This window comes from Acomys russatus, chromosome 32 (genome assembly GCF_903995435.1).
Source record: "Acomys russatus chromosome 32, mAcoRus1.1, whole genome shotgun sequence".
NCBI classification, from domain to species: Eukaryota; Metazoa; Chordata; class Mammalia; order Rodentia; family Muridae; genus Acomys; species Acomys russatus.
Genome location: NC_067168.1, coordinates 4,585,837 through 4,611,077, shown reverse-complemented (window position 1 = coordinate 4,611,077; position 25,241 = coordinate 4,585,837). Strand labels below are relative to the sequence as shown.

Below are 25,241 nucleotides of genomic sequence, written 5' to 3'. Positions count from 1 at the left end.
CCTGGTGTATAATTTCCTGTCCTTCCTTGTTCAACTTTACCTTTGTATGTGAAGGACCTTTGTAGTGCCTTCTGTTGGGCAGAATGTCCGTGTGTCTCAAAAGCTTTCACCACAACTACCCGTCCTCTACCCTTGTGAAGAGAAGAGATGCTAATCACAATTCACTGATGTGTACAAATGTTCATTTCTATATCACAAGATAAACACCAGCTACAGGAATGCATTCGTGAGTTAAAAACTGTAACACTCACGTCTTGGAGGGGAGAAATGAAAATCTTTTTTTTTTTTTTTTTTTTTTTTTTGGTTACATTTCCCAGTCCAGGAAGATAAACATAGCAGTTATACATTAGTTTATTAGGGTCAATGCCTTTGTAACCACCTGTCTGTTCTTCCGATATTAAAAATATCATGTTCCCAACATCATTCTGAAGTAGGGGCAAAAAGTCTCAAAGCTCCCAGTATATTTTCTTTCTGTGCCTGTGCAATTGTGTTCCCTCTGTGTATTAGCATATTAAGCTTTTGTATATGATAATAGTGTTGCCAGTGTTGTCGTTTCTGTTGCATGGAAGCACGGACAATTTTTACCATAGTAGAGCAAATTGCTTTCAGCATGTTCCATTAATAGAGTTTTGTGTTCTTAACACTAAACCTACAGCCCTGTGGAGAGCTTCAGCAGAGAGGGTAAGTCTTGGTTACAGGGTTTAATAACTCACTGCCAAGCAGACTTTATCAAGGTCTCGTTGCCATAGAAAGCATTGCCATAGCTTGTAAACTTGAGACTTGGCTAAAATGGGGATGCTGGAGATTTTTGTTTTAGTAGACAGTGAAGGCAGAATTTCCAAGGGTGCCAGTTTGCCCAATGGCAACCCGCTTTGTAAATGCCAGCTGTGTGGTTCTCCCAGATTATAACTCGTTTATAGATACTCACCTAACTTTAAAATCCCTTTGTGTGTTGTTTTTCATTTTCCAAGAAACTGTACCTTCCTCAACCACCTTAACATTATAATTACAGAGTTGCACCTACACTGGTATTCAGTTTTAAGTCTAACAAAGGGCTCTATATGGTTTTAAATACAGGGGGAAAAAAATAAAAGCATTAAGTGGGAGAATGAATAAATGGAAAGGTTCCAACACATAGAGAAATGAAAATGCCTTGCCAAATCATACCAGAAATGAATAAAAATCAGGTCTCAGATTTTCTACTTCTTCATCAGGAAGAAGAAGTTAAATAACAGGCATACTGGTATTCCCAAAACACAAGGAGCCTGGAGGAGATGGAGAAGGTGTGTGTGTGTGTGTGTGTGTGTGTGTGTGTGTGTGTACTAGGCCATATCTTTCTTTCTACATACCGTAAACAGATAAAATATAAATTGAATCAATCTAAGGTGGTATTAATTCTGGAGCACAATTAGCATGAATTTACTTCAACGTCTTTGTATTTCAAAGAATATGTAACTATAATCCTTTTCAATGTTAGATTTGAACTAACAGCCTTTGGTGTCCACCACGGCTAGGTGTTGTGTTGAAAATGGCTGCAGCCGACAACCCTGGTGGTCTCCGCTGGTGGCCTGCTACGGCAGCCTCGAGATGTGCTTCTTGTTCAGCAACAGGTACAAGTCCCAGACACGATGGTAGCTGTTGGGGCAGCTGGCAGAGGCCGAGCAGATACTGGGTTTGCTTGTCCTAGATGAACAGGTCCAGGAGATGACGTCAAACCTGAGCAACTTTGACTTCTGGATGGCATGGTGTGACGGCTTACGTTTGTCTTGGTGCTTTGGAAACAATACAGACCTGATTGTTCTGAGAAATTCTTTCGACTTGCTTATGCCAAAGCTTGCTAGATTCATCTCCAGGCTTGCGGACTTTGCTAAGGAACCCGCTGACCTGCCCACCTCAGGATTCACACAGTTTCAGCCTGCTCAATTGACAACGGTTGGGAAATGCTGCTGCCATGGATCTCCAGAACTTAAAGCATGTCCATGATGCACTTCCTGGGAGTGAAGGGTACCACCGGCATGCAGGCCAGCTTCCTGCAGTTCTTTGAGGGGGATCACCAGAAGGTGGAGCAGCTGGGTAAGATAGATGGATGAAAGAGCTTTCATGGGCAATGCAGGCAGAGGCAAGCAGAGCTTCATGAGTTTGAGGCGAGCCTGATCTACAAAGCAAGTCCAGAACAGCCAGAGCTACACAGAGAGAAACCTTGTCTCAAAAACCCAAAATAAATAATAAAAAAATACAAATAAAAGAGCTTTCATCATCACCGGCCAGACCTACAGACAAAAAGTGGACACTTGAAGTGCTGTCCGTGCTAGGCAGCCTAAGGGCATCAGTACATGAGATTTGCACTAACATTCGCCTCCTGGGGAACCGGAAGGAGACAGAAGAGCCGTTTGAGGAACAACAGATTGGCTCCAGTGTGATGCCAAACACGCAGAATCCCCGTGCACTCTGAACATTGCTGCAGCCTGTTTGACCCAGCTGCCAGGGATAAGTGGTAATTACAAGTGTTTGGGTACATGCATGTAGGCACATTTGCCCACACAAAATATGTGACACAGGGTACACATTCAGTATAAGAAAACACATGGGATTCATTAAAGCAATCTACAGGGTCTATGGCTTATGCGTTAAATACTGGACACAGAGGAAAAGGGCAGAAAGCATCTATTGCTTTCCGTTTTCTTGAAGGGCTAACATTACACCTACCTAAGTAAATGTGCTCCTATAACACCAGGAGACAGGAGCTAAGTTCACTAGAATTCTGATGGCACAATTTCTGCCATGTAATTTCAAAAACCATATAATGCCATTTGCATTCTATCAGTTAGCATCTTCACTCCCACCCAAAGGACACAAATTGACTATGCAGATGTATTTGACACATTAAGAAAAAGAAAAAGCTCATAGAGATTGAGAAACCATACAATGTAGTCATTTAGACCCTGGTTTTAAGGAAAACATGCCATTTGATCTCTTCATGTCAATCTTTCTTTGAGAAAGTAGGGTTAATGTTTATACAGGGAATGTCAAGTAAGAGGAGAAAATAAAATAAGACTTTCTCAATGGGCATTCTTGGTGATTACAATATTTGGTTCCTAAGGCTGTTTGAAATCATTAAATAAATCTACCTCTATTGCAAAAATATATGATGGACCTTCAGGTACAGACTATGATAATGATGGAGAGTCACAGGTTACAGTGTGGCTTTGACTTCCATGTCATCATCCAGCAGCACAACGCTAAGCACAAAACTGTGTGACCGACATAATTGTCCTCTGTGGAGACTGTGGGTTATGTGTTTCTTCCCTGTAGTCTGTCAGTTTGTGCTTTTGGGTAACGCCAGGGGCTCCTGGGTAACACCAGGGGCTCCTAGGTAGCAGGGTGGACAGTGTAACATCAGGAAGTGGGAAGTAGTGCCTTAATTTGGCCAGCATTCCCTTCATGGAAATGCCAAGGGCCGTGTGTGGTACACCATAAGAGTAGACACTCTTTCATTGAAACCATGCAGAGACCTTTCCATTGCCTGGACACATGACTATGACTCGTAAACCAGCAATTTGGAGATTTGGAGCACCCTGCCCCTTTCTTCCTTTCTCCTCCCCCTCCATCTCTCTCTCCCGCTCCCTCCCTCCCTCCCTCCCTCCCCTCCTTCTTTCCCTCTCTCCCTCTCTCTCATCTCCATAAAATTAGTATCTCTCTACCATATGACCATCTACACTCTTTATAAAGAACAGAGCCATAAGGACTAAGGCAGACTAGATGCAAAAGATGTGATCTCTTACATTTCACAAATGTAAATTTAAACCTGGTATGTCAGCCTAGTAAATGCATTTCCGTTTCAATAGAGAACGCACTGTCCTCCATAGTAAAATAAGCACACAGGAAAGGTTACAGAGGCCCCCTGGCTAACGTGTACCTTGGCCCTGTGTTTAAGTGTTAGAGTGATTTGTGAAAATCAATAATACTACATGCAGTCTTTTATGTACATTTTTTCCTACTCTTGTAAAGAAAAACTCAGTTTTATACCTTTGGGAAGACTTCTCATCCATTTATTCCAATAGGTAAAAGCTTCATCAGGGACAAATAATCTTTATAACTGACCCATTGCATATTATATATGTAAATATAGTCTTACATATTTTATTTATTCTTATTTTCAAACAAAGTAGCATTCGTTTTAATCATTCGTATGAACACAACACTGACAAATAAAAAGAACAAGTTAATATCTGATACGAAAAATTCAGTTCACTTTAAGAATTATGATAGTTACAATAATTTCTAAATAGCTTACTATTCACAGGCATATTCCAAAGGTGCAGGAAATCTGTTTTTAATGTGTTTTCTTTCTCATGCTATTGTGTATTCCACCTAAGCGAAGGGCTACCTGGACTAATTTCAAACATTCTTATGTTGCATGTCACTCTAAGGAAATCTTTTTTCCAGATAAGTTATAAAGAACATGTGTTCCTTAATGGCAGGCATTTTATCATCTGTGATCATTTAAATTATAGGTGTAGGATCCTGTTTTATACGGCACCCTGCTACCGCGGAACTTTTCTTTAAGCTGTTTGACTTAGATAGTTTCTGCCAAACAAAACAGTAGGAGGGAAACTGTAAAAAAAAAAAAAAAAAAAAATTTAAAATGCTAAAAAAAGAAATAAGTGAACAAGCAGCAATGTAAACACAAACTGGAAGACTATTCCCATGACCTACATCGGCTGCAGCATCAGCTCCAGGGAAACACAGAACTCACAGAACACCAAGAGGACCCTATTCACTGTCTCTACAGACAGAAATCACTTCAGACAACATATACGTAGACGCTAGACCAAATTCATTGTATGCAAATCTTAGACAGTATTTCTTTAAAATTTCTACTACATCAAGTTCTTCTAAAATGAGAATGAAGGAGTTTAAAATAGAAAGCTTTCAAATATAAGTTTAGTGAAACCTAAAGCAGCCATACAATATGGAACAAAGTACAAAAATAGAACGTCCGTCCGTAAGGCTGTCGCTAGAGAAACCCTCGGTGCGTTTGTAATGCGAAGCAAGGCTACTGCAACTTTGAAAGATAAAGTTTGTAATATTTGTCTTTGATTCAGGTACACTGCTCTTTTGTGGCTATGTGATTTATTTAAATCATTTTTCTTTAGATGCGTGTAACCAGATGAAGCTTAAAATGAACACATATTAATAGAGGCATGATGGAAAACACTGAACACTTGTCAGGAGGTGGGCCTTGTGATCATGCACACACAGGGACCATTGATGTGCCTGACCCTTTGTGGCTACCCACAACCATCCTATACTGCAGGCATCTGTGCTAGAATTTTTAAGGTTCAGAGCGGTTAAAGCACTTACTCAACTGCATGGCACACTGTGGATAAGGGCACAGTTCTAAAGCCATCTCTCCACAACACACGTGTTCTCGGGAGCTATGTGAGACAATTCAGTTGTTTATTTAACCTTGCTCTGAGCTTAGAATGGGCTCATTAATTTTTAGTAGGCTAATCCCAATTCAACTTGGGAACTAAACACAGAATAAATTCTATCATTTTATGTTTCTATCACCGGTACTAATTTAAGCAAGGCCAGGAGGCACACTCAAGTTCCTACTTAGAGGGACACTTCATTTCTTTTTCTTTTGTCATATTTTCTTGTCGTTAGCTGCAAGAGATTAAGTATGGCCTTTTAGAAATTGTTCTAGCCTCATTCTTTCCGATGCCTCTGTGATCATCATAGGTGGGTCTGAAGGATAGTCTATCAATCAATTTCTATTATCATATAACCCTGGTAGCATGGAGCCAGAGGCATCATTATATCAGGAGAAAAATAGTTTGAATGCAACTTTTTAAATCACTGGGAAAGTATAGAATCTTGAAGAAATCAAGACTTAGTACCTGAAGTAAAATTTTGGTTATAATTTACTAAAAATGTTACCAAGACCTATCCATTCTTCTAGTTCTACATCCATAATTAGGCCAGTGCATCCTATCTCTTCCCAGCCATAATCAAACATGGGAAAAGCACAGCACGAGCTGCAAATGGGGCGACTTCAATTCTAAAACATGATGAAAATTTCTTGCAGTTGCTGAAAGTCAATGACAGCTGGTGAAATATGGTTGTTTCACGAAACAATCGAGGAAATGTATTTATATCAAGTAATGTATTTTCCAAAGGAATATATCTGTCTATTTAATTACATAATAACAGATATGTAGATGAAAATCAGGTCCACTTACCTACACAAGATAATTGAAGACAATGTTATGGTTCAAGCTGACTGACTCATTACTCATTTTGCAGTACTTTACTGTATACCTACATACTATGCCCCAAGCACTAATGATGAACAAAAGAGGCACAGACATTATATTCATGACACAGTACAAATAGTAATAATCAGAGATTTATAAATACATAAAGAGTTTATGGTTATGAGCAACAACAGTGAGAGGAAGAACAATCTCTACTTGACAAGAAATGAGAGTAACTCAGGAAAGAGTTATTGCTAACTGCATGAGGTTTTCTTTTATATCGAATGCATTGCAACTGGAAGGATTCAGTGTTTTCACCATTTCTCATCATCCTGTTAGAATGCAGAATACAGAACTTGAGAGGTAAGTAAGCAAATGTATGAGTAAAGTGTCTGTACGATAGTTCCCATGTCTAAAAGCCAGGGAAATAGGAACAGGAATCCATGGTAGCAGGAGCTTCAGCAATGTGAACTGCATTAATAGAGCGCAGGGTGGAACGGAGAACTGGGGTCACATAGACAGAGACTTGAATGTGATTTTTTCCAAGCTTTTCTCAGTGAGAAGGGAATTTTGTAAAGAGTTAGAATGTGTTTGTTAGAGGTGACGTTCCTGGAAGCCTATTTTAGTCACTATAAGTAAGATATATAAATAAGGAAGAAACAACGCTTACATATTCCATGTAGTGGACTGTAATATCTTGTGTGTTAGGGGGCTGTGAAAGTACCTGTGGAATTGAAAAGGAAAAGCAAGCTTAGACTATAGTAGAGATTAGTTCCTTGTGCATTTATTTGTGTATGTTTGTTGCGGGGGTGGGGGGAGTGGGAGTGGGTGCATGTGCAGGCATGGGTATGCTAGAGTGTGCAGGAATTCGTTCTTTCCTTTCACTGCGTGGGTTCTGGGGATTGAATTCAGGTTGCCAGGCTTAGTTCTCTGACCCACCAATCATCTTGCCAGTCCCAGAGACACTTTATGAGATTTTTTTGTTTATTTGTCATTGGGGGGGGGTGGTGTTTTTGTTTTTTTGGTTGGTTGTTTTTGTTTTGTTTTGTTACTGTGGACTGAATGTTTAAGCCACTTCGCTCTACTTTTCCCTGGATTTGTACTAACAGGATAGTATCTGAAGGGAGCACTCTGAGCAGTGTCTACATGGTCATGACAGAGCCCCAGCTATGAGTAAGGCTTTTGTAAGAGGCACAGGAAGTATTTTTCTTCCTTACTCTTCTGCCTGCCATATGAGGGTACACTGTAAAGGTGGGGGTGTGGACACTAGAAGGCAAGACATCACAGAACTCAGGTCTGTCAGCATCCTGACTCGGCCTTCCCAGACTCTAGAACTAGCGAACAGATCTCTGGCATCTGAACCAGCTCGGCGTCCCCACTGCTGCAGCCATAACTAACCAAGACAGTAATTGATCAGGTGTAAAGAACAACCCCTGGGAGAGTCAAGCACAAGAGTCTCAGGGGGACAGAGGAACTCTTGGTACAAAGCGGTGTGTGAAAGGGGTGAGCCTGGATTTGAACCCGATGAGACTGAGATGTCAATTTACAGCCAAGTGAAGTTTGTCAGAAAACTAAGCCTTTTCTTCCTCAGTGGAGGGATCGTTGTTTATAAGAGGCGCAGTGAAGGAGGAGAGCTTAGGCAGGGAAGAGCACCAACAGCTGAGTAGCAAGGGAATCAAACTGTATCAGGCATGAGAAGGTGTCATAGATAAAAGAAAAAGAATAATATGAACGCAGCCAAGTGAAGAGAGCAGAGAATACTGGAGCCGTGCGAATGGCATCAGAAGCAAGCAATGAAATGAAGTTCAGAAGAGAGAGGGCTGGGACACTGGGCTCAGAAGGATGAGGCCAGACCTGTCACTAATTGCAAACTATGCCTCAGAAACTCTAATCAAGTTTCAGGATTGGCGAGTTTTGTTAATTTTCTGAAATTCTGGATAAAACTATAGCATCTTTTCATTTTTAATGAGAATACTGTAAATGACTTATCTCACTCACACATTACATGCTGGGAAATATGAGTGCTTAAAAAAATAAAATGAGAGCCGGGAGGTGGTGGCGCACGCCTTTAATCCCAGCACTCGGGAGGCAGAGGCAGGTGGATCACTATGAGTTTGAGGCCAGCCTGGCCTACGAAGCAAGTCCAGGACATCCAAGGCTACACAGAGAGACCCTGTCTCAAAAAGCCAATAAATAAATAAATAAATGATAAAAAAAAAATGAAGAATTAACTTTGCATCACTCATCTGTTAGTGTGAAATTCACCTGAAGATGCTCAGGATAGCCAAAATGTCAGTCATAAATGGTAAATTCAAGGGAGGCACAAAGTTGCTAGAGAGTCTTACTTATATTTGTTATTTTGGAACATACGTTTATATACTATTAACATATGGTGTTACCTTTTAAAATAGCTAAATATTATATTAATCCTTAGAGAACTTTAAGATTCAACCCATATATCAAAGGTTTTCCAAATCCTGTCAGAATGCAAACTAATATAATAGTTTATAATATATAGAAATTATTATATCAGTTATATCTGGTTATGAATACACACACACACACACACACACACACACACACACACACACACACACACACACATACACACACACATACACCACAGTGTTCACTAAACTTAAACATGCTAAATTATATCATTACAAATTTGAATACCTGTGGTACCCATCTGGAAGACACAAAGCTGGTTACTTCTATAACAGATAAGCCAGTTTGGGAAAGTTGATTGATGAATTCAATTTTTATATCTGTAGGAACTATAATCTGAAAAAAATCATAAAACATATTGTATAAATGAATTATATAAAATCTACTGAAGCACAAAACAGCACTTCCTAATTGAAACAAACACAATATGATTTTAAAAATTCAAACAGTAATATTGCTTAAAATATAAAACCTACATACCATCAAATTTTTGAGAAATTCACTATGTAAACCTGATGTAAGCCTACCTTTTCATTCTGCAATCCATCCCTAGGTCCAACTTCTACTATTTTCACATATTCAGGGAGTCCAGATAAGTGGGATACTTCCTGAAATGCAAGCAGGCACAGGAGAAGAGAAGATATTAAGTGGATTGACATGTTTGTGGTGGTTTGGATGAGAATGTCCCTCATAGGCTTAGCTAGTGAAACACTTGGTCCCCAGGTGGTGGCGCCTTTTTTGGTGGTGTATGAGCTGTAGCCTTGGGGGAGGAAGTAGGTTACTAAAGGTGGATTTGGGCACTCATGGTCTTCAGCTCACTCTCTTTGACTCAGGGCCTGCTCCAATTCCTACTGCTTGCTGTTGTGTATCACAACAGAAGGTTACTAACCTAAAAAAAAAAAAAAAAAAAAAAAAAAAAATATATATATATATATATATATATATATATATATATATATATATATATATTCACTATATCAATAGTGAAACATCTAATGTAGCATTTGGTTCCAGAGAGTAAGCTGTTGCTATAAAGATCCTGACCACAGGCGTTGCTGCTGTTGTAGTTGTTGTTATTTGAGGAATGTGGAAGATTGGGACTTAGACCTAGAAAAGTGGTTACATGTTGAATAGAGAGCTTCAACCACTATTCTCGCAGACGCCTGAAAGACAGTGCTGAGGACAAAGCAAATTGTAGAGGCCTGGCTCAAGAGGTTTCAGAGGGAATCAAAGACTTTTAGGAGCAACTGGGCTGGAGACCATTTGTGTGGTGTTCTGGCAAAGAGTCTGGCTGCCTTTTGCCCGTGGCCTAAGAACTTAACTGAGGCTAAATTAAAAAGTGATAGGCTAACTCTTTGTCAGAGGAAATTTCAAGACAGTATAACCTTGAATCTGAGCCATGACTGTTGCTGATAATGTTTATGCAGGTCTATAGTGAAACAGGAGCAAGTGGGGGCAGAAAGAAACACACTAAAGGCCTCAATGTGACAGCCAAGGCATGGGCTGGAAGAGAGGCTGTCTTTGTGAAGAAAGTGGGTACTGCTAGAGAGAGCTTTCCACCCTGCACTTCAATGAAGGGAAGGGTGCTTTCAGGGCAAGACCTCACCCAGCCACACTTCCAACTGGTGTAAGAAAACCTGAGGCATTTTCCAAAAACAACTGAATGGAAGTACTGCTGCTGCTGAGATTCAAGTGCCCAGGGTCCATCCCAAGCTGGCAGCTTAATGTGGGTAGTGTTAGCTTTAGAGACATACAGCATGAAAGAGTGACGAGGGCATGGATTCTTCCCCTGTGGTTTCAGAACCATTAAGGCCAGGCAGCACATGGCAGGGGAGACCCTCGTGAACGTTTTTTAGAGAGTCAAATGCTTTGAGAGGCCATCGCACGAAGCTTTGAAAATAAAGCCTGAGTTCTATGAACACCCCCAAAATATTGGAGATTTCAGAGCCATACCATATTTGTCAAGGATGACTGCAAACAGGAAGTGGAAGTCGAACTATCCCAGCAGAGATGTATGTTACAGGCAGCAAAGCCCAAAGGGGAGAACCATCTAGAATGTTTAACACTAGGCATGAAGCTACAAGATCTGCTAGGGTTTGATCTTGCTTTGATCCAGTATTTACTAACTATGCCCCTATTCTTACATTCTGTGTCATCACATGTTTGAACAATGCAATATGCATTTTAATTTAACCTTGGATTATAATTAACACATTTCCTTGAATCTCTGAATAAACTTTGGACTTTTCAACAGTGCTGATACTGTGGAGAAAAAAAAAAAAAAAAACATTACATGGACTCTTGGAGTTGGACTAAACGCACTTGCGTTAAAATAGCCATGAAGTTCGTCAGGGAGGGGAAGGTTGTGGTTAAATGAAAATGTTCGCCATTGGCTTAGGTATTTGAACACTTGATCCCACTTGCTGTGTAGAAAGTTTAGGAGGCGTGAACTCGCTGGAGGAAGTATGTCACCGAGGACAGGTTTATGTACTTATGTCCAGCTTGCTTTCTCTGCTTACTGTCTGTAATTGGGGATGTGAGCTCTCAATTCTTGCTCCTGCCTCTTGTTACTAGGTGCCCCACCACAATGGACTCTTCTGCCACTGGAAGTGTAGCCTGAAACAATCTCCCTTCTATAAGTTTCCTTGACTATGGTGTGTTATCACAGTAACAGAAGAGTAACCAATATACTAGGGTTTTGTTTCTTTGTTTGTTTGTTTGTTTGTTTGTTTTAGTCAAATAATAACACTCTGTTAAAATAACCTCAACTCCAGAAAGCTAAAACAGTAAAAAAAAAAAAAAAAAAAAAAAAAAAAAAAAAAAAAATTCAGGTGCATGTGCAGCCAGCGGTGGTCGCGGCTGAAGTCCCCATAGTGCTGGTGCTTGCCCGGCTTCCGCTTTCCCAGGAAGCCCAGCAGTGGCCGTGCCTGGCACCATCTTGGCATGGTTTTGGGCGCCAAACCCATGAGGGTAAGGCTGTGGAGAAACTCTGCACACGAGTGGTCGGTGTCTGAGCCCTGCACCGGGCCCTGAGAGTCTTGGCCAGGCCCCACGGTGGCTTTCATGTCATGCACCTGTAGGACATCTGGGGCGCTGCCACTGAGGCCGCTGAGGGCCTGCTGGGCAATGTCATGGGATGACAGTGCTTGACACCTGAATATTTAACATTTTAAAAACTGGATGGAGATTGGGAGGGGATCCAAGATGGCGGCGAGCAGTGTGGACCGTGTTTAGAGGCTCCAGTGAACAGTTCAGGGAATTGCACAGATTTCTGAGCCAGGAACACCGAGGTCCCCACACCATGGCAGCGGGAGTACTCTGCGATTAGGAGGGACTAGGATGCGGAGGACCTGTGTGCCCCTGCAAGCGGGAAGAGCGTGGATTTTCTGGGATCGGAGCGGCAACAGCGGGGACAGCTGCAACAGCGGCAGCGGTGACTGAGGTTTGCAGCTCATAGCCTTGCAGTGGGGGCGATTGGTGTGGTGGCCGGTGGGAGTTGCTGCGGGAGAGGGGACTCTGGGCAGGATTTGAGTCACATGGTGCCTTGGGACTCAGACTGGACTTGGCAGACAGTTCGGCCCCAGAGTCCTGGGTTCTGCCCCAGCCAAGCAAGCAATTCTGCCTGAGGCATTAACTCAGCGCGGCCACAGCTCCCCTGCTGTGGCACAGGTTTGACGGAGCACTCAGTTCCGCCTTAGGCACCACCTCAGCTCAGCAGCAACTCCCCTGCGGTGACGCAGTCTGGGCAGAGCGCTCGGTTCCACCACCAGTGCTAATTCAGTGCAGCCTCAGTTCTCCAGCTCTGATGCAGGCTGGGTGGAGCGCTCAGCTCCACCAGAGGACCTAGCTCAGCACAGCCGCAGTTCTCTTGCTGTGATGCAGGCTGGGCAGAGCGCTAAGTTCCGCTGGCTCTAAGACGCTGGTTGGACACAGTGTGCAGTTTGAATCCAGAATTCCTGGCTGAGCATGGTGGACAGTTTGGGCCCTGAGTCAATAACTGACCACAGCATGGACTTTGAACCAAAAGCCCCAAGCTGAGCTTGGTGCGTAGTCCCAGCCCAAAAATTCTGGCTGGACCCTGTGTGCATTTTTGGGCCCAGAATCCCTACCTGAGCTCGGCAGATGGTTCAGGCCTTGAGAATCTAGCTAAGTTCGGCACGTGGTTCGGGCCCAGTGTTCCTGGTTGGACTTGGAAGGGGACACAGAAGACTGTGGATACCTTGGCCTGACCCAACGCTCATTCAGAGACCCAGAACGATTGCAGGACCCATAGCACAGGGGAGCTGAAGATCACTGGCTGTGAGAGTCCAACAACAGGGCTAACCTCCTAACATCCACACCAGTGAAGCATTAGAGCTCACAGCCTAGGAAAATCGCGAAAAAACAAGTGAATCTATCATCAGACTCCCTCCATCCAACTCTGGAAGCTGCCAAACAAAAACAAAGATGGCAAGATGTCTAAAGGACAGCAAAAAGGCATACGCAAAAAAAAAACCAAACCAAAACAAAACAAAACAAAACAACATGGCGTCTCCAGTTTCCAGCTATCCCCCCCCAAAAAAAAACAACCCAGAGAACTCAAATACAACGGAAATACAAGAAAATGACCACAAATCCTCAGTAATGAGGATGGTAATGGAGAAAACAAATAAAATTCGTAATCAAATGCAGGAAGACGCAGACAAAAAGGTGAGAGACATAAAAGAAGCACATAGAGTGGAACTGGAAAAATTGCAGGAAGATGCAAACAATCAGATGAAAGAAATAAATAAAATGGTTCAAGCTCTGAAGACCTATAAAGAGGCAATGGAAGAAACTCAGGAATATACCATCAGATGAAAGAAATCAAAAAGTCAGTTCAAGATCTGAAAATGAAAATGGATTCAATGATAAACACACAGACAGAAGAAAAACGAGAACGTGAGACCTCAGAGAAGAAGGCGAGCAACACAGAGGTGAGCTTTTCTAACAGAATCCAAGAGACGGAAGAACGAATCTCAGGGCTAGAAGATACAATCACAGATCTTGAAGCAACCATTAAAGAAAATGCCAAATCTGGAAAACTCCTGAGACAAAACACCCAAGAGATTAACGACACCATGAAAAGAAGAAATTTGAGGATAATATCAGACTCCAAGGACCAGAAACTATTCTCAACAAAATTATAGAAGAAAATTTCCCCAATCTAAAGAAAGAGATGCCTATAAACATACAAGAGGCTTAAAAAACACCAAATAGAATTGACCAGAAAAGAAAAACTGCCTGTCACATAATAATCAAAACTCAAAACATACAGAACAAAGAAAAAATATTAAAAGCTGCAAGGGAAAAGGGCCAAATAACATTTAATGGCAAACCTATCAGAATTACACCCAACTTCTCAGCAGAGAGCATATACGCCAGAAGGGCCTGGACAGAGCTCCTGCAAACCCTAAGAGACCACAGATGCCAGGCCAGACTACTTTACCCAGCAAAACTATCAATAACCATTGATGGAGAAAACAAAATATTCCATGACAAAAACAAATTCAAACAGTACCTATCCACAAATCCAGCTTTACAGAAGGTACTAGAAGGAAAACTTCATCCCAAAGGGTCAAGCTACAACAAAAACTACTCAGGAAATAGATAACTATACCATGGCAAAAACACAACTACACAAACACTCGACTGGAAACAACATCAAAATTAAGACTCTTAACAGTTACTGGTCATTAATATCTCTCAACATCAATGGTCTCAATTCTCCAATAAAAAGACAAAGACTAACAGAGTGGGTGCATAAACAAGATCCAACATTCTTCTGCATTCAAGAAACACATCTCACCCATAATGATAGGCATTACCTCACGGTAAAAGGTTGGAAAAAGTATTCCAAGCAAATGATCACAAGAAGCAAGCAGCTCTGGCCATTTTAGTATCGAACAAAATAGACTTTCAACCAAAATTAATCTAAAGGGATGAGGAAGGACACTTCATACTCATCAAAGGTAAAGTCAACCAAGATGACATCACAATTCTGAACATCTGTGCTCCCAATACAAGGGCACCCACAGTTGTAAAAGATCTGCTAAAAAAGCTTAAACCACACATCGATCCCCACAAAATAATAGTGGGAGATTTCAACACCCTACTCTCACTGAAGGATAAGTCATTGAAACAGAAACTAAGCCGAGAAATAACATCATTAACCAATGAGATGGGTCAAATGGATCTAACAGATATCTATAGAACCTTTCACCCAAACAAGAAAGAATATACCTTCTCCTCTGCACCCCATGGAACCTTCTCCAAAATTGATCACATCGTAGGTCACAAAGCAAGCCTCAGTAGATACAAGAGGATTGAAATAATACCTTGTATCCTATCAGATCACCATGCTCTTAGGCTGCAATTCAACAACAACAGAAATAACAAGAAGCCTACATGTACGTGGAAACTAAACAACTCTCTGCTAAATGACACCTGGGTCAGGGAAGAAATAAAGAAAGAAATCAAGGAGTTTCTGAAATTCAATGAAAATAAAGGAACAACATACCCAAATTTGTGGGATACATTGAAAGCAGTGCTAAGAGGAAAATTCATAGCTCTAAGTGCCTTTAAAAAGAAATTGGAAACATTACACATAAGCATCTTAATGACACTACTGGAAGCCCTAGAAAAAAAAGAAGCAGAAACACCCAAGAAGACTAGACATCTGGAAATAATCAAACTCAGGGCTGAAATTAACAAATTAGAAACTAAGAAAACAGTACAAAGAATCAACAAAACCAATAGCTGGTTCTTTGAGAAAATCAATAAGATAGATAGACCGTTAGCCAAACTAACTAAAGGGCAGAGAGATAGTATTGAAATCAACAAATCAGAAATGAAAAGGGAGACATAACAACAGACACTGAAGAAATACAAAGAATCATAAGATCCTACTGTGAAGGCATATACACCACAAAATTTGAAAATCTAAGGGAAATGGATGATTTTCTTGATCAATTTCACTTGCCAAAGTTGAATGAAGAACAGATAAACAAGCTAAATAGTCCCATTTCCCCTACAGAAATAGAAGCAATCATCAATAGTCTCCCAACCAAAAAAAGCCCAGGGCCAGATGGTTTCAGTGCAGAATTCTACCAGACCTTCAAGGGCGAGCTAATACCGATACCCTTCAAGCTACTCCAAAAGATAGAAATGAATGGAACATTACCAAATTCATTCTATGAGGCCATAGTCTCATTGATACCTAAACCTCACAAAGACTCAACAAAGAAAGAGAATTTCAGACCAATTTCTCTTATGAACATAGATGCAAAAATACTAAATAAAATACTTGCAAAACGAATACAAGAACACATCAAAGATATCATTCATCATGACCAAGTAGGCTTCATTCCAGGCATGCAGGGATGGTGTAATATATGGAAATCCATCAATGTAATCCACCATATAAACAAACTGAAAATAAAAAACCAAATGATCACCTCTTTAGATGCAGAGAAAGCATTTGATAAAATTCAACACCCATTCATGTTTAAAGTTTTAGAGAGATCGGGGATACAGGGCACTTTCCTCAACATAATAAAGGCTATATACAGCAAGCCAATACCCAAAATCAAAGTAAATGGTGAGACACTCAAGGAAATTCCTCTAAAATCGGGAACAAGGCAAGGCTGCGCACTCTCTCCATATCTCTTCAATATATAGTACTCGAAGTTCTAGCCAGAGCAATAAGACAACAAAAGGAGATCAAGGGGATCCAAATGGGAAAGGAGGAAGTCAAATTATCGCTATTTGCAAATGATATGATAGTGTACATAAGTGACCCTCAAAATTCCACCAGAGAACTCCTACAGCTGATAAACACCTTCAGCAAGTTGGCTGGATACAAAAATAACTCAAAAAAGTCTGTAGCCTTCCTATACACAATTGACAAGCTTACAAAGGAAGAAATGAGGAAAACCACACCCTTAACATTAGCCACAAGCAATATAAAATATCTAGGAGTTACTCTAACCAAGCAAGTGGAGGACTTGTTTGAAAAAAAAATTTCAAAACTCTGAAGAAAGAGATTGAAGATGACCTGAGAAGATGGAATGATCTTCCCTGCTCATGGATTGGGAGAATTAACATAGTAAAAATGGCCATCCTACCAAAAGCAATCTACAGATTCAATGCAATCCCTATCAAAATACCTACACAATTTTTAAAGACATTTAAGGTTCAATTCTGATCTTAATATGGAAAAACAAAAAACCCGGAATAGCTAAAACAATCTTGTACAATAAAAGGTGCTCCAGAGGAATCTCCATACCTGATCTCAAACTGTACTATAAAGCAATAGTAATTAAAACAGCATGGTACTGGCACAGCAACAGGCTGGTTGATCAGTGGAATCGAATCGAAGACCCAGATATGAATCCATACACATATGGTCACTTGATTTTTGACAAAGAAGCCAAATCCATACAATGGAAAAAGGATAGCATCTTCAACAAATGGTGCTGGTCTAACTGGAGGTCTATGTGTAAAAAAATGAAACTGGACCCATATTTGTCACCTTACACAAAACTCAAATCCAAGTGGATTAAAGACCTCAACATAAAACCAGAGATACTAAGTCACTTAGAAGAAAAAGTGGGGAGGAGCCTGGAACATATTGGCACAGGAGACAACTTCCTGAACAGAACACCAACGGCCCAGGCCTTAATGTCAACCATTAATAAATGGGACCTCATGAGGCTGAGAAGCTTCTGTAAGGCAGGAGACACTGTCAAGAGAACAAAGCGACAGCCTACAGACTGGGAAAAGATCTTCACCAAACCTACATCTGACAAAGGTCTAATATCCAAAATATATAAAGAACTCAAGAAATTAAACAGCACCAAACCAAATAACCCAATTGAGAAATGGGGCTTGGAACTAAACAGAGAATTCTCAATAGAGGAATATCAAATGGCTGAGAAACACTTAAAGAAATGCTCAACCTCCTTAGTCATCAGGGAAATGCAAATCAAAACAACTCTGAGATTCCATCTTACACTCATCAGAATGGCTAAGATCAAAAACTCAAGAGACACCACATGCTGGCAAGGATGTGGGGAGAGAGGAACACTCCTTCATTGCTGGTAGGAATGTAAACTAGTACAGCCACTTTGGAAAACTATGTGGTGCTATCTCCGAAAACTGGGAATAGGGCTTCCTCAAGACCCAGCTATTCCACTCCTTGGAATATACCCAGAAGATGCTCCAGCACACAACAAGAAAATTTGCTCAACCATGTTCATAGCAGCCTTATTCATAATTGCCAGAACATGGAAACAGCCTAAGTGTCCATCAGTAGAAGAATGGATAAAGAAACTGTGGTACATATACACTATGGAATACTATTTAGCTATTAAAAACAAGGAATTCCCAAAATTTGTGGATAAATGGATTCAGCTAGAAATGATCATCATGAGTGAGTTAACCCAGAAGCAGAAAGACTCAAATGGTATATACTCACTTATATCTGCATACTAGCCCAAGGGGCATGTCCCACGAAAGCCTTCACTTACCAGGAAACTGGGACAGAGAGGAGGACATCCTATTGGGACTCTAAATGAGAGAAGCATGGGAGAATAGCAAAGTAGAAGGATCAAGAGGGTCCTAGAAACCTACAAGTAGAACATTATGATAGGCAGATTTGGGCCCAGGTGTCCCGCTCAAACTAAGGCACTAGCCAAGGACAATACAGGCGGTGAACTTTAAACCCCTACCCAGATCTAGCCAACAGTCAGAACATTCTCCACAGTTGAGTAGAGAGTGGGATATGACTTTCTCACGTGCCTCACATTTGACCATGTCCCCTGCAGGGGGAGACCTGGTGGCACTCAGAGGAAGGACAGCAGGTTGCCAAGAAGAGACTTGATACCCTATGAGCATATACAGGGGGAGGTAATCCCCCTCAGGAACAGTCATAGGGGAGGGAAATAATGGGAAAATGGGGGGGAGGGAAGAATGGGAGGACACAAGGGATGGGATAAACATTGAGATGTAACAAGAATAAATTAATTAAAGAATTTTTAAAAATCAGTAAAATACAATCCTGATATATCATTTATACTATTTGCAACATTGAAATAATTCATTTATTATAATTTTGTGATAGGCATTATGATTAAATTTTCAAACATCAGTTTCTTTTGATAATTCAATTCTATTGTTATAGATCATTAAAAACCCATCTCAGACTGTTTATCTTGCAGACAGTAGTGTCCACAATAAAGAATTCAAAGTAATCTAACGTGTCTGGAGGAAACAACATAAACAAAGCTAAATACCAAGAAAAGCAAATAAATTAGCCAATATGTGGGAAAAAGAACTTAACAGGTTTCAAAGTAAAAATCTCAAATGTTCAATAAATATTGGAAAATATGTTCAACAATCTCAGCCTTAATCACAAGAAAAATTCAAATTAAACTGTATGCACCACAATTCCATCTTACCTTATTCAAAATGACTGTCAAGAGAAAAAAGTTTGGGCATGGATACAAGAAAATAAGAAACATTTATGTACTATTTGGTGGACTGTAAGTTAGTCCAGACACTAAGGAAACAGTATGGTAGTTTACTAAAAGGCTAAACATATAAGTACCCTATGATCTGGCTAAACCACTCCTGGATACATACCCAAACGAACCATTGCCAGTTACAACATAAACATCCTCATAGCCACGCAGATTGTGCAGGTACTATTTAGAACACCCAAGTCAGAAAGTCATCGGTTCCTAGGTGCTGACAGAAATAGAAAATATGATCCTTGTATTTTATTTGTCCATAAAGAAAAACTATGCTATTTTCAGGGAAATAGATAGAAATGTCTATCTTCATGGTTATCCAAATGAACCAATTTCACAAAGGTAAATATTATTTTTCCTTGTATATGTGAATTTACTGAGAGATGGATAAAGGTGATGATAAAATGAGAGATATGGAAGAGGAGAGGAGAATAAAGAGAATAATGAATATATGAAGAGAATATGAGTCAGACACAATATACATGTGTAGAAATGTCATAACAAACAGTTAATATATATTACTTTAAATATGGATTATTTTTAATTTACCACAAAGGATCAAGCAAGGACCCAGTACTATTCCCTGAGTTTGAATGTGGGTTTGATATTTTGTCTTGTGCATAGACAACCGAGGCTAGAGACAGAGGAAAGAGTGCTGTTTGCTACTTTTCCTTCTCACATGTCACATCTCCCAACAAATTATGCTTACTGACTGACACTCCTCAGACAGACCCAAAGCTCCTAACTGCCTAGCCTGCCCTACTTTTCCTCCATAAATGAGAAAGTAAATGGTTTGGACTCGGGATGCTCTGGTCCTATGGAGCTATTTTAAAATATATATTACATGTATTAATAAGATATTAGATATCTAGATAGTAATTAATAAGAATATGTATTAATAAGCATATTAGAAGACCCAAATATGTTCAATTAAAAGGCTAACATTTATATAAAAAAAGTAGGGGACACGAGCAGTTTTGGGGTGGGATCTCTTTCTGACCACTCCTCACTGGCCTGGCCTATCCAGGAAACAGCCATTGAACCAGCACAGGAGGCTTGTGGAGCATCAGAGCAACTTTGAGCTGGAACTCAACAACAACAGAAACAACAGGAAGCCTAAAAACTCATGGAAACTAAACAACTCCCTATTCAGTGACCTCTGTGTCAGGGACAAAATAAAAAAATTAAAAACTTGCTAGAATTCAATGAAAATGAAGGCATAACGTACCCAAACTTATGGGACGCAGTGAAAGCAGTTCTAAGAGGAATGTTCACAGCACTGAGCGCCTTCATAAAGAAATTGGAGAGATCCCATACTAGCAACTTAACAGCACACCTGAAAGTTCTAGAACAAAAAGAAGCAAACACCAAAAAGGGGTAGAGAATATGAAATCACCAAACCCAGGGCTAAATTCAGTAAATTAAAAACATAGTAAAGAATCCAAAGAATCAATGAAACCAAGAGCTGGTTATTTGAGAAAATCAAAAAGATAGACCAATCCTTAGCCAAACTAACTAAAAAGCAGAGGAAGAGTATTCATGGCCACAAAATAAGAAATGAGAATGGAGACATAATGACAGACCTAGAGGAAATCCAAAGAATAATTAGATCTTACTTCAAAAGCCTATATGCCATAAAATTTGAAAATCTAAATGGAATGGAAAATTTTCTTGACAGATACCACCTACCAAAATTGAATCAAGATCAGGTAAATAACTTAAATAGTCCTATATCCCCTAAGAAAATAGAAACAGTAATCAAAAGTCTCCCAACCAAAAAACAAACAAACAAACAAAAAAGCCAGGGCAAGATGGATTCAGCACAGAATTCTACCAGACCTTCAAAGAAAAGCTAATAGCAATACTCTTAAACCTATTCCACAAAATAGAAAAAGAAGGAACATTACCAAAGTCATTCTATCATTCCAAAGTCACCTTGTTACCTAAAACACACCAAGACCCAACAAAGAAAGACAATTTCAGACCAATTTTCCTTATGAACATTGATGCAAAAATATTCCATAAAATACTTGCAAACCAAACCAAAAACACATAAAAATATTATCTACCATGAACAAGTAGGCTTCATCCCAGGCAAGCAGAGATGGTTCAATGTATGGAAATCCATCAATGTAATCCATCATATAAACAAACGGAAAGAAAAAAAAAAACACACATGATCATATCCTTAGGTGCAGGAAAAGCATTTGACAAAATCCAATACCCATTCATGTTAAAAGTCTTGGAGAGATCGGGATACAAGGCACATACCTAAACACAGTAAAGGCTATCTACAACAAGCCTATAACCAATATCAAACTAAGTGGAGATAAACTTAACTCATTTCCACTAAAATCAGGGACATGTCAAGGCTGTCCACTCTCTCTGTATAGTGCTTGAAGTCTTATTTAGAGCAATAAGACAACTAAAGGAGATCAAAGGGACACAAATTGGGAAGGAAGAAGTCAAAGTATCACTATTCACAGATGATATAACATTATACATAAGTGACTTCCAAGATTATACCAAGGAACTCCTACAGCTGATAAGCACATTCAGAAAAGTGGCTGGATACAAAATCAACTGGAAAATATCAGTCGCCCTCCTTTACACAAAAGACAAACAGGCTGAGAAAGAAATTAGGGAAACAACACCCTTTACAGTAGCCACAAAAAAAGACAAAGTATCGTAGTGTAACTTTAACCAAGCTAGTGAAAGACTTGTATGAAAAAAAAAACCTTCAAGTCTCTGAAGAAAGAAATTGAAGACCATATCAGAAGATGGAAAGATCTCCCACACTCATGGATCAGTCAGAGTAACAGTAAAAAATGGCTGCCTTACCAAAAGCAATCTACAGATTCAATGCAATTCCCATCAAATGCCAAAACAATTCTTTATAGACATTGAAAGATCAATTATCAACTTCATATAGAAAAATCTGAATAGCTAAGACAATCCTATATAATAAAAGATTTCTGGAGGAATCTCCATCCCTCATCTCAAGCTGTACTGTAGAGCAACAGTAATAAAAACTTCATGGTACTGGCATAGAAACAGAGAAGTGGATCAATGGAATTGAATCAGAGACCCAGAAATAAACACACACACACATACACACACACACACACACACACACACACACACACACACACACACACACACACACACCTATGGACGCTTGACATTTTTTTACAAAGAAGCAACTTCAACAAATGGTGCTGGTATAACTGGATGTATACATGTAGAAAAATGCAAGTAGATCCATATTTATCACCCTGCACAAGACTAAAGTCCAAGTGGCTTAAAGGCCTCAACATAAACCAGACACTAAAGCTGTTAGAAGAGAAAATGGGGAAAAGCCTTGAACTCATTGGCACAGGAGGCAACTTCCTGAACAGAACACCAACAGCTCAGGCTCTAAGGTCAACAATTAATAGATGCAACCTCATGAGAATGAGAAGCTTCTGTAAGACAAGGGCACTGCCAACAGAACTAAATGACAGCCTACAGACCAGGGAAAGATCCTCACTCACCCTACATCTGACAGAAGGCTAGTCTCCGAAATATATAAAGAAATCATGATATTAAACACCACCAAACTAATATTCAATTTAAAAATGGTGCACAGATCTAAACAGAATTCTCAACAGAGAAATACTGAATGGCTTAGACACCCTTAAATGCTCAATGTCCCTAGTCATCAGGGAAATGGAAGTCAAAACAGCTCTGAGATTCTACCTTATACCCATCAGAATAGCTAAGATCAAAAACTCAAGTGACAGCACATGCTGGCGAGGACTTGGAGAAAGGCAAACACTCCTCCATTGCTGGTGGGAGTGCAAACTTGTACAACCACTTTGGAAACCAATCTGTTATTTTCTCAGAAAACTAGAAATAGTTCTACCTCAAGACCCAGCTTGACCCCTCCTGGGCATATACCCTAAAGATGCTCTACCATATGATACGGACATGTTCATAGCAGCTTTATTCGTAATAGCCAGAACCTAGAAACAACCTATTTATCCCTCAAACAAAGAATGGATAAAGAAACTATGGTACATTTACACAATGGAATACTACTCAGCTATTAAAAACAAGGAAACCTTGAAATTTGCAGGCAAATGGGTGGAACTAGAAATGATCATCCTGAGAGAGGTAACCCCGACCCAGAAAGACACTCACGGTATATACTCACTTATAAGTAGATATTAGCCACATAGTACAGGATAACCACACTACAATACACAGACCTAAACAGCTAAATAATAAGGAGGACTCTAAGAGAGGATGCTTACTTCTCATTCAGAAGGGCAAACAGAATAGACAGGGAAGCAGTTGAAGAGAAGGAGCAGGACAGCAGCCTACCATAGAGGTCCTCTGAAAGACTCCACCCATGGGGTTATTGAAGCAGATGCTAAGACTCACAGTCAAACTTTGGTGTAGAGCACAGGGAGTCTTATGGAAGAGTTGAAGGATAGAAGGACCTGGAGGGGCATTAGCTCCACAAGGAGACCAACGGAACCAAAAAATCTGGGCAGGGGACTGGGTTGTGATGCAGAGACTGATGCACCAACCAAGGCCCATGCATCCTGAGGACCTAGACCCCCTGTTCAGATGTAGTCGATATGCAGTTCAGTCTCCTTTTGGGTCCCATATTATGGGGAGTAGGGGCTACCTCTGACATGGATTCCAGTGCCCCCTTACTGATCACTTCTTCCTGGCAGGGCAGCCTTGCCAGGCCACAAAGGAAGAGGATGCAGGATGCTCAGATGAGATTTGGTAGGCTGAGATCAGATAGTAGAGGAGGAGGGCTACCCCTTTCTGAGGACTAGGAGAGTGTGTGAGGGAACATGGGACCAGGAAGAGATGAGGGAGGAGGATATAATCAGAATGTAAAGTGAACGAATTAAAAAATAAGAAAAAAATTAAAACAAATAAAAATAAATAAGAAAAGTAGACTTTCTAATTTGTATATAAAGTTTAAATGATATGTGAGCTACACCTTCCATACTGCACAAGCCTCATAACTCACTATTTCTGACCTGGATGTGGATAACTCGTCATCATGTCTTCAAATAAGTAGGTAAAATCAACTGCGTTCCCAAGTGTTTTGTTTTCGTCAAATACAGTGCACTCAAGTTAACCAATTTATACAGCTGATTCTGTCATTGGGATAACACATATTTATGGGAGAGTTGGCTGTTTCTTAATTTGGGGGGAATTGTTTGAGAATTTCATATATGTGTATTCTGTAGTTAGATAATTTCCACCCTTTCCTTTCTGTCCTAATCCTTCTACCCCTCCCACTTCCTCTTGAATTGTGACCCCTTCTGTTGTAACTACTGTTGTTATACACACATAGCTAGTAAATGTGCATAGATGTGAATTTAACTAGTGTTGCCCACATGTACAAATATCTATAGCTGACCATGCAGAATTGGTTGCTCATCCATGAGGAAAACTGCTTCTCCTCCGGCATCTGTTGATTGCCTATGTAGGTCTTTAAATAGGGGTTCAGCCTTGCGAAATTCTGTTCCATCCATGTTGGCCTGTTGGCTGGTGTAGTTACTGTAGGTCTTGTACAGATGACCATCTTGTTGAGACTTTATGTATGCAACATCCTTGTCATGTCCAGAACACAGCATATCATAGTAGTCATCTAATCCTCAGCCTCTAATAATTTTTAAATATTTTTTTAATTTTTTACATATACATTTATACTATTACACATATATACAATAACCTACCTACAGCAAGAAAAGCCATGAAACAATCAGGGATTATATAAATGTTGCATTCTTAGTGTTTTCGCTATTTGTATTGGGCAGCCTTGAAGGAAACATCTTTCCTATCTTGGTGTGTCTACAATTCTCAATGTCATCATTATCAACTTGAAACATCTACCTAGACCTAAAAACATCTTAAGCCCTAAACAACTAACCTTAATTGTAAAACTACACTATCTTGTCTACAACCCCATCAG

The 25,241-nt window shown here is 40.1% G+C and overlaps 1 protein-coding gene and 1 pseudogene across 1 annotated transcript in view; one reads left to right on the top strand and one right to left on the bottom strand.

Annotated features, from left to right (window-relative positions):
* The window catches only part of Hmgcll1 (3-hydroxymethyl-3-methylglutaryl-CoA lyase like 1), a 130,584-nt gene that overhangs the window by 58,509 nt on the left and 46,834 nt on the right, over nt 1-25,241 (bottom strand). Inside the window, exons 2-3 of the mRNA XM_051140544.1 lie at nt 9,236-9,316; nt 8,937-9,044 (exon numbers count right to left, since the gene is read on the bottom strand). Of these exons, the coding sequence (XP_050996501.1) occupies nt 8,937-9,044; nt 9,236-9,316 (189 nt within the window). The remainder of the gene's footprint in view (nt 1-8,936; nt 9,045-9,235; nt 9,317-25,241) is intronic.
* LOC127184427 (adenylosuccinate lyase-like) lies at nt 790-2,498 on the top strand (annotated as a pseudogene).